A 10,969-nucleotide genomic window follows, 5' to 3' on the forward strand; every position below is an offset into this window, starting at 1 on the left:
ACCGGCTTCAATTGCATGTGCTTGTAAACAAACATAATGTGAAAAAGGATGCGTTAGTTATGTTTATCAAAAAACAGTATGATCTTTCCGAACATCTGTGCGAGAGAAAAACCCCCACACCGTAATGCTTATTTTGAAGTTTATAGTGATTTAATGTTTGTCAATGTAACTTTTTTATATAATGAAGTGATTTGATTTGAATTTAAAAAGAGGGTGTATGTTGAAACACTTACAGATATTTTAACATACCACTGGAGATATTATTCTTTAGCCAGCTCGTTTTTACGATATCACTGTACTTAATTTACAACAATGCATTTTCTTTTTCAGTTCTTATATGTTTACTCCAAGTTGCTGAATGTCATATGGTTCGGAAGGAAAGATGAGGGGTAGGGGACGTTCTTCCTGTAATCAGTTAAATGACCTGTATGTTTAGTTAATCCTAAAATTAGAAATTAAATTCCAAAATTTGTGAATTATAAATATATTTTCAAAGTGCGTTAAGTGTCTCGATAATAAAAATGGTTTGTTCCCGTTTTGCACACATTTGAAAATTAGGTATCGAAACAGGAATTTGACCAGGTGAGATAGTTGCTTAATTGCTATAGTCTATATCACAATTCCTGCGAGGGCAATTGACAATAAAATAAATAAAACATATCTACTCGCAATTGAAATTTACATGTATTTTATGTTACAATATAACTTGCATAAAAGCATATCTACATAATAATTGACATCCATATTCATGAATTTGGTTTCAAACATCAATTTGGTCATGAACAAGTTCATTTTTTTTTTAAAACAAGAAAGATTATTGCAAAAATGTTGAATATTTAGCGCCTTTGTTTAACTTACTGCCCATAGGAAGTACATGTACATGCTAAAAGTTTGAAGAGAAAATATCATATGTTAATATTTAATTATTGCTTTTGCTGACATAAATGGAAGAAATGTTTCTAGTGAAAACGCTGCTAAATATTTTTCATTTATGTTGTGTTATATCTTGAATAATCGAAGAAAATAGACAAACTGTATGATGATAAATAGGCAATTTTTATATGCATGCTTCAAAAACTGTAAAGATTATTTCACAAAACCTATCAAATGTAGATCTAATTCATGCATTTTCAACCCTTTTCAGTTTGAGTAATATAGCATCATTTCCAGCAAAATGCATTACATTTTCATTTTATTTATTCTCATGTTGTTTATAGAATACATGAAAAGTGTTGCTGAAGAATTATGTAATTTAAACTATTCTTATACAGCGACCACAAAATCAAAAAGACCTCCGCGTTACCACCAGACCACGCGTCTAACACTTCCATTGGACGTCTTTCTAAACATATATCCCCAAATACATGCTTGTATCAGAAAAGTAACTAATTGAAATATTTCTCTTCTTTGTAGTACGAAGACCATGTTAAACCAAATAGTCAAATATAACATTTTTTTTCAATCGCATACAAACTATGTCCCTCTATATATCCCTGACAGAATAGGATAGGTTTATCAACTGCGTACAAAATAGGTCAACCAATTCTTCGGTCATTCAAGAAGAAAAATTATGATAGTATCATGTTTGAAAAATCAACTCTAAAATTCATTATCTTACATCTGTTGTTCTTTCCGGTCGGTGTTCATTTTTTGTGGGGATGGGGAATTTATACACCAAGTCATGAACAAATGGAGACGTGCAGCAGGAAAAGGTATCAATAATGTAGCTGCAGGTTTGTAGCCCCCGGTCTGAAAAATTTGGATGAACACGGCAGATAATTAAGAAAAAGTTTCATAATATTGTGGAAAATTATGTGTATTAACTATTCTTCGTTATTTCGTACATTGTTTCTTAATCTCTCCGCCTTATTTTTAGAATTAATCGTCATAAATGTTTTCCAAAAATTACAATTAAAACACCGAGTAATGTGATGTAAACAGCTTGTTGCCTGACGTCATGACGTCAGGCATATCTAAGGTTTAAAAGTTGCAATCTCCGAAACAGTGCAGACAATGGGACAAGCAATATCATGATATTTCATAAAAAAAGATTTACCGATGCATGTTTAAGATGTCAGCATTTACATTCACAATTGATGAAAATGTTATATGGCATGTTATAACAACAGCGAGCAAGAGTTTTCAAGTGAAAGGGACGTTCACCATGCAGTGCACGTGTGTAATCCTGATTTAAAAATAGATCAGGCATTCCACCATATTTGAACGGTGAAAAAGGGGGAGGGGGTCATCGCAATAAGTTGTAACATATTGTCTATTACGGTACAATGTAATTAATAATTGGCGTTGGATTATCATTATTGCAAGAGAGTCATCAGTTTGGGTTAAAACAAATATATATTTATACAGCTGGAATGTTTACTGGAGGACCTAAATCGCCAAAGCGGGGTGTGACCCGATTTTCGTTCAGTTGGGCGATTTCATTAATCTTGAAAAGGGGTCATAACTCGCGTGTCTTACTAAATGTACATTACTACATTTAACAATTACTAATCAAGCTAGTGTGTTTTTTAATTCGATAAAATTCTTCCAAAACATCCGATCCAATGTATAATATACATGTTTTTAGCTGTTACAAAACAAATGTCAAAAAATTCATCTGACCCCTCTGCCAATGGATGAGTTCATTCCTTGCGTGAACGGTAATAGCAGGATTTCGCGCCATAATATCTCATTCATAATTTTTGCGCGCCGAATAGTTGACGAGTCCGTTGTGATCATGTGAATACCCCAGAGCACACCATGTGTTTACATCACAGGCACGTAGCATCGGGGGTTGGGGTGAGGGAGGCTGCTTCCCCCACCCCACTGTTTTGGCAGCTGGCACTTTTCTTAACTTTATAGGATAAATGGAAATATCATGGACCCCCCCCCCCCCCCCCACACACACACACACTTTTGTAGGAGCATGCAATAAACGAAACTGCAAATAAGGAATTCTAATTGAATTGAAGTTATAGTTAGGTTTTTTTTTATGAATTTGAGAATTCAACCTTTTTTAATTGCTTGTCAAATACAATTTTAAAAAACGACTATTTACTCTCCAGCTTTCAAGCTTACATGCACTTATATGATATGTGTACATTCCTAAAAAACTGAATTAATAAAATAAATGAATTTCAAGTGATATATGTACATATTCTAGATCGAAGAAAAGACTGACATTTCGTCTTAAATTTGCACGTTCCGTTTATAAATTTATGATCAGCAACGAAAATTAAAATTCATTTCTGATAAGATAGCCTAATTAATACATGCATGCTTCCATTGAATAAATTTGTTAAGTCAGGCAAGCTTTTTGGAAAGCTATTACTTGTTGATATGTAATAGTTTCCCTTCATCTCACATCACGTGACTGACATTTAGAATTTGACGATCCATCATAAGGATGATTTATGACCGATTATTATTACACCGATTTACACGTGTAACTGTGCTACATGTAAAAGTAAGGTATTAAAATAAAACCGATCCTTTTAGTACTGCTTTTCATTTGTTTTGTTTGTGGTTTTTTCATGGATTTTTATTGCGTAAAACGGTCTTGTTCGTTTACATCATGTTTTGGAGAAAATGGTTAGAGCGCAAGTGTTGAGGAAAGGGGTGTGGTTATCATGACCCACGTATAGAAGCCCACGTAGTAAAACACGATACAGGGCAGGACCCAAGGGGAAAACAAGCCCAGCCGCCATACCATTGTCTAAATTCTCTGCCTTGCTTACGGAAGTAACTTGTAAAACAAGAGCTAACCATGTACAGGCAACACCAAACAAGGACCCCCATTTCCCGCAAAATGTCCCACTGTCACGTGTAACATGTGGAATTCCTATTAACTGTCAACAACATCACTTTCAAGTTTATTCCAAACACCAGACCATGGCGATACCTAGGAGCAGTCACATCGAGCCTGCACATGGCTCTATGCGGTGGAAAGAAATGCATGAGCGCTGATTAGAACGCATAAACAACAGGTGTATTTGATGAGACGCCCATTGTCACTCTAATGCCGTCGAAAATAATGCGTTATGAGGGTTTTTTGGCACTTCTAATTTCCATTCAAATTCTCAAAGGTGTAGCTCCAAATCTCATCGAAACCCGCGATGGGAAGATTCTTGGAGTATCAGACCAATGGGTGACGTCGTTCCTAGGGATCCGTTACGCCCAGAGTCCGGTCAGGGCGCGGCGTTTGGCGCCCCCTGTCCCTGTGGCGCCGTGGAACGGGACACTGAGGGCCGAGGAATACGGTGCCGCCTGTCTACAGGCCCCGGACAGCTCGGTACACAAGTACCTAAACAACGTCCGGAGCAGCGAGGACTGTCTGAATCTCAACATCTTCATTCCCAGGGATAGCCCCGGCAAGAACATTCCCGTGCTGATTTTCATTCACCCTGGTCAGTTTCAATGCGGGGCCGCTGCCATGGTAAACGGTTCGTTTCTTGCCATGGAGACACAGGCTATTGTGGTGACTTTCAATTATCGTCTTGGAGTTCTCGGGTTTGCGTACTCTACTTCACTTCTTTCCGGGAATTATGGGATACAGGACCAGATTCTGGCTGTTAAGTGGGTCAGGAGAAACATAGCCTCCTTTGGGGGAGATGAGGATAATATCGCTATTTTAGCAGACTCTAGTAATGCACGGATTCTCCGCTACATACCGAAACTATATAAAACGTTTTCAAAAATTGTGTCTCTTCCACTGGATATCCCTTACTCGTTTCCAACGAATCCAACATCTGGTATCGCTGAATCAACTCTAGAGTCAGTTTGCAATGGAACTATTTCACGAGAGTGCTTTGACGGGATTAAGCCAGAACAGCTCCTGAATTTAACTCTGAATCACTTTCCTTGGTCCTTACCAATATTTGGTCCGATAAATGATGGAGAAATATGGGACAAGCGCTCAGACATCCACAACAACGCCGAGCAAGTTCATCTAAATGTCGTAGCACCGTCGTATATATATCGGAAGACATCGGTGGTTATCCAGGGGAAACATTACCAGTGTACTCCGAAAATTCTTAAAAACGTCATCCACATGGTCTCAACCATGACGTCATCGAACGTCAGTGTGTTACTGGAAACGTTTTACTTTCCCGATGACGTCACGGCTAACAGCATCTGTAGCGAAGTGCTGAGGCTTCTGTACGATTACGCCTCTATTTCGTCCATGTTTGACCTTGACCGCGCCAGTAGATCCGCCCTCGTGTTTCTTGCCCTACTGGAACCGTATTACGTCCTACAGGGCGGGACCAGCGACTCTCTGTGTCTGTTCCGGGGAAGGGGTGAGGGCTGTGACTCTGACGCCACCGCTTCTCTTGTCCTAACAGCAGTCCAAAGCTTCCTGAAGGACAGGTCAGTGGAATAGTTCCATTTCATAATAATTATAAAGCAAGCGCTGCTTTAGGGCGAAATTTTGAATTGTATAAAGGGAAAGCAAATTTGAAAAGTTATTTTCAAGATAGAAATAAGACAGACACTGGGAATATCCGTCACTCTTTTTTTTTAACCAATTTACCAAAGCTGCATAATTCTGAACATTAGAGCTAAAATCAAATCAAATGAGTGAATAGAATAGTATTGCTAAATGGACAGTACTCGGACTGGCAATTCAACCCCTCCTCTTTTAAATCCAAAATACCTCACTTTAAAAAAAGCTATTATAAGGAGTTTATGCAGAACAAAAAAAAAATCTCTTTTTTTTAAAAAGAAGATGGGGGGGATAAGATAGCGCAAATGCCCATTCAGTTTAGTCGTAAAATACAACTTTGAATTGATTTTTTACCAATTAAATCTATTCAATATATTTTAATTCAAGTTTGCAATAGCTCAATTTCTAACTATATTCAGTTTTTAAATTATTTAACAAAAGATAAGAAAAAAAATGTTGCATTAAATTTCTCTGGTATCGAATCCATAACAATAAAACCCTAGACGTTTAAGGTTAGCTTATGTCGGGTGCTCTAACCACTGAGCCATTTCAGACACAACAAAGTCGCGTTTTTAAATACTTTAATTATGTGTCACTTTGGCCTCGAATTTACGGACTTGTATAATTTTTTCAAAACGTTCAATTGTTGGAATAGAAAATGGTATTTTTAATGTATAGTGGGTCACCTTTTGATAGGTTTACGTCTGATTGAGTCAACATAATCCCGGTATTGAACAGATTTATAGGTTAAAAATCAATTTAATGTTAAATATAAATTGTTTTAAATGATATTTTAAGAAATATCAGATTGATTTGATATTCTAATTTCAGTATCTTGTCCGATCGTGCATGGGCATTTTACACGCCTTATTCATCCATCTTCTTTAAACCCATCGTACCCGCAAATTCATTACTAGCATCATCTAAATGTTTTGAGCAGTTACCCGAATTCAGTACCTTACAGTATTACCTGAATGTTTTGAGCAGTTACCCGAATTTATTATCATAGTATTACCTGAATGTTTTGAGCAGTTACCCGGGTTCATTACCTTAGTATTACCTGAATGTTTTGAGCAGTTACCCGGGTTCATTACCTTAGTATTACCTGAATGTTTTGAGCAGTTACCTGGGTTCATTACCCTAGTGTTACCTGAATGGTTTGAGCAGTTACCCGGGTTCATTACCTCAGTATTACCTGAATGTTTTGAGCAGTAACCCGGGTTCATAACCTTAGTGTTACCTAAATGATTTGAGCAGTTACCCGAGTTCATTACCTTAGTATTACCTGCATGTTTTGAGCAGTTTCCCGGGTTCATTACCTTAGCATTACCTGCATGTTTTGAGCAGTTACCCGTGTTCATTACCTTAGTATTACCTGAATGTTTTGAGCAGTTACCCGTGTTCATTACCTTAGTATTACCTGCATGTTTTCTGCAGTTACCCGAGTTCATTACCTTAGTATTACCTGAATGTTTTGAGCAGTTACCCGAGTTCATTACCTTAGTATTACCTGAATGTTTTGAGCAGTTACCTGGGTTCATTACCTTAGTATTACCTGAATGTTTTGAGCAGTTACCCGAGTTCATAACCTTAGTATTACCTGAATGTTTTGAGCAGTTACCAGGTTCATTACCTTAGTATTACCTAAATGTTTTGAGCAGTTACCCGGGTTCATTACCTTAGTATTACCTGAATGTTTTGAGCAGTTACCCGGGTTCATTACCTTAGTATTACCTGAATGTTTTGAGCAGTTACCTGGGTTCATTACCTTAGTGTTACCTGAATGGTTTGAGCAGTTACCCGGGTTCATTACCTCAGTATTACCTGAATGTTTTGAGCAGTTACCCGAGTTCATTACCTTAGTATTACCTGAATGTTTTGAGCAGTTACCCGAGTTCATTACCTTAGTATTACCTGAATGTTTTGAGCAGCTACCCGGGTTCCGATGACGAGCTTCGCTGGCGTCCGTACACAGTCCATAGCAAGAGTCACGTGATCTTCAACGGGTACAAAACATCGGCGGGGGACAGGAGACGGTGGCCACTGGTCCAACAGGAGATGCTCTGGCACGATTTGGCGCCAGCGTTCAAGGGTGGGGGTTTAGAAGCAGGGATCCATGAAATCATTTGTCCAGGTGAGATATGGTAATGCATAGCAAAGGCTCGCTATATCCCCTGGTTCCGTACACAAAACATAACGGTTTCTTAATTTGGTTTTGTTTGTTATATAATGTTCTATACACTGTAATAATAATTATGGTTTGTCGAGATTAAACACAAAAAATGACAATTAGTGCATTAGATAAGTTGAGTTTATAGCATCTTCGGAAATTCACTTATACAATCTTGTACATGTATATTCATGTTCACTGCATGAGCGAACGTTTACAATGATAAATTCAAATAGGTCATATAAGTATGTCATATGATTAGATCTATTATATGTAGTTGAATTTGACTTCTTCACTACTAGCACCCTTGGCTTTGCCTCTCTATTGTTTATAACAAAATGCCAAAACCATTGACAGGTAGGCAGTAACGTAGATAAATTGGTTACTTTGTATTACAGTCAGATTTCATTAAATGAATTAGTTTACTTGTTGTGTATACCTATGCATATTTAAAGATGGCGTTGTTTTTTATTTAGCGACGAGGACAGAATGGGGAATGACGGAGACCCAGGTAGGCTTACTGCATGACACCGTCACGGCTGAATGATCTAAAACAGTTGTATTTCACACAAATTGGGCAGCGATTTTTCTGTAAATGTCTGAAGTTGAAATTAATTACAGATTAATTATCCTTAATTAGATGTTTACTTGTTTAGAGGATTTTCTTGGCGACATTCATCTGCTTTTAATTCCTTGCGATATTTTTTCGCAATCGATAAATGGAGGGTAAATATTTAGAAGTGTTCGATTTATGACGATTAAGTATACGCTTCAATTAATCCGGCGTATGGATAAGGCATCGTGACTATTGAAAGAAACTGTCTTAATAAATTAGTCTTCATTTCCAAAAGACGTAATTTAAACAATAAAATGCTTTATTTGGTGATTCATGAGGGATATGAAGTCAGCGACTTTAAAGAAAAAACACATAACCTGCATTAGCGGGTTATTTTATTTTTTGCCTGCAATATACATATGAGAATGTAGCCCGACATCATCATGATTGTTTCATGCATACCGTGTATTTTTTTTTTTTGGTTGCTGAAGGCTTTGACCTATCGATAAATTGGTTAGAATTTGATCGTTTAGATTTTAGCCCCGTCAGTTTCTATAGAGCTATGAATCACAATCGGTTTTTAACCGGGTTTTCCAACGGAAAATCCGGTTATAAAAATGGTGAAAATGGCGGGCGGGCGGTTGCCAAAAGGGTACCCTAATTGTACGGATAACTCCTCCTACGGTTTTCAAGACAGGCAGTTGTTCTTTTGCAGATCAATTATACATATATCAGAGGTGTGCATATTGCTAGGATTTTGATTTCTGATAATTTATGAAAAAAATACCAGCATTTGAACGTAGTCATTTTTTGGCAAAATATTGCATATAGGGTACCCTCATTGTACGGATACCAGCTTTTGAACTAAGTCATTTTTTGGCAAAAAATTGCATATGGGGTTCTCCATTTCACTGGATACGGTAGGTAGTCTTTATCAATTCAGGGTTGCGTGGATTATGGATACAATTCACATAAAAGAAAACCCGATTTGCTGTCACATTGACAGCTTTTCACTTGTCTTAAGATATAGAGGAGAAAACCCCCAGCGGATGTAAGATATACATCTATAACCCTTTCTGTTGCATGACCTTGAGCTTTGACCTTGACTTGTTGTTTCAGCTGGAGATCCTGTTATACAGCCTGGTCTTCTGCTGTCTGTTTCTGATCTTTGTCTCCATGACACTGGTCCGCATCTTGTGCACTGTCAACAAACCCGCCAAAAAGGAGACGCGAACGAGGGGAGCTCAAAGAACAGCGGCCTCGTCCGAGGGCGGGCACTATAACGGCGCCTGTAACGGGGAAATTGAGGATTCCAAGTTCTAGTAGTCTAACAGCACACCCCATTCTATGATCTCGTTATATACTGTGATTGGATAAAACGAAATATCGAAGCCATTGGTCCAAGAGTATTACCAATCCCTTTTAATATTATTCACTATATTTTGTTTCCGTAACTGGTTCGGTTGCGAACTAACTCTATAATAATGGAGACTCACAGGGACGAAACAAGGTTCAAACTTCAACATTTCAGAACCAGTATGGATATTTGCCCCGCGGAAAGACCGGAACTATTAATAGCAGAATTCGGTTTCAACTTCCGGTACCTCTGGGCGTACAAAGGAACACATCAGATGCCAAGACAATAATTGGAAGTGGATAAAAAAAGCCTTCAGTGAATCCATTCCTATGTAATTTAGAAGTAATGTGAGATGTTTACCTTGCCATTTGTGTTGTCGAGCGACGTACATTTACATATACCCTCTTTTCGGCACAGGGTTTTGACACAACCTGTGCAAAACAAACGATTTTGGCACAATCTGTGCAAAACATACGATTTTGGCACAGACTGTGTCAAAAACCTGTGCTTTTCGGTAGATTTTTTACTTAGTTAAAGATTTGCATAAATTTCCAGTCTACAAATCTAGGCCGTAGTAATTATGTACTTGTATATAATAAAAGCATGACTGTTATCTTCATTGGGCGTCCAGTGCAGCGCCACCTATGGAGGTTATTGATCTCGTTTCCGGACAGGGCATCTTTCTCCAGTACTAAGACAATTAGTAACTGGGATGGGGGGGGGGGGGGCAACACGGCATGCACATTTGTTTAATTAGCCTTCCTTTTTTCTTTCAACAATATTTACAGAAATATTTCAACAAATATGCCTTTTCACTTTCTTGGACAGTGCAAACATCCGTCTAATTTGAATAAGATGCAACTATTTGTACTCTTACTAAGGTCAGTATTTCCGGGTTCAGTGAAGTTACTGATTTTTTTTTTGGGGGGGGGGGGGGTTCTACGAAAATAGATCTGGCCCCCCACCACTATTCAAAAACAAAGCTTCATGCCTGTACAATTGGTGGGTTTTTTGTTTCTGTATCATCCTAACCAGAGACATAAATAACTTAGATTAGCAACTGATCCTTATTTATGTCTCTGTCCTAACGTTGTATTCTTTGGACATAAAATTTGTATTTAGATACATGTAGAATGAAAATTATGCAATAAAATTGTAAACATTTATTCAAATTTTTCTGCATTTTTTGAATTCGTAAAAAAGCTGTAGACAAGTGCTCTATTTAATTTTTGACATATCTAGGTGAGCTTTGATAAATGTCATCGTCTTATACAAAAGCTGTGATACCTCTAGACATTTCAACAAAACTCTCGGGTAGCCAAACCCTGTATTAATTCATAAGAAAGCATGTTAATGCAGAATGCATTCCAATCCTGTATTTCTGAATTCTGGTTTACGAGGTCAGGGTAAAAGCTACAATCTTCTTAACAGTAAGTCAGAGAA

At 37.6% G+C, this 10,969-nt stretch overlaps 1 protein-coding gene across 1 annotated transcript; it reads left to right on the top strand.

The window, feature by feature from the left end:
- The first annotated feature begins 3,389 nt into the window (after positions 1 to 3,389).
- On the top strand, positions 3,390 to 9,985 carry LOC128188207 (uncharacterized). Its single transcript, XM_052859124.1, has 4 exons — positions 3,390 to 5,367; positions 7,375 to 7,577; positions 8,090 to 8,124; positions 9,289 to 9,985. The coding sequence occupies exons 1-4, from the start codon at positions 4,019 to 4,021 to the stop codon at positions 9,490 to 9,492; spliced, it is 1,791 nt and encodes a 596-aa protein (XP_052715084.1). The 5' UTR covers positions 3,390 to 4,018; the 3' UTR covers positions 9,493 to 9,985.
- The last annotated feature ends 984 nt before the right edge of the window (positions 9,986 to 10,969 follow it).

This window comes from Crassostrea angulata, chromosome 1, assembly GCF_025612915.1.
Source record: "Crassostrea angulata isolate pt1a10 chromosome 1, ASM2561291v2, whole genome shotgun sequence".
Classification (NCBI taxonomy): domain Eukaryota; kingdom Metazoa; phylum Mollusca; class Bivalvia; order Ostreida; family Ostreidae; genus Magallana; species Magallana angulata.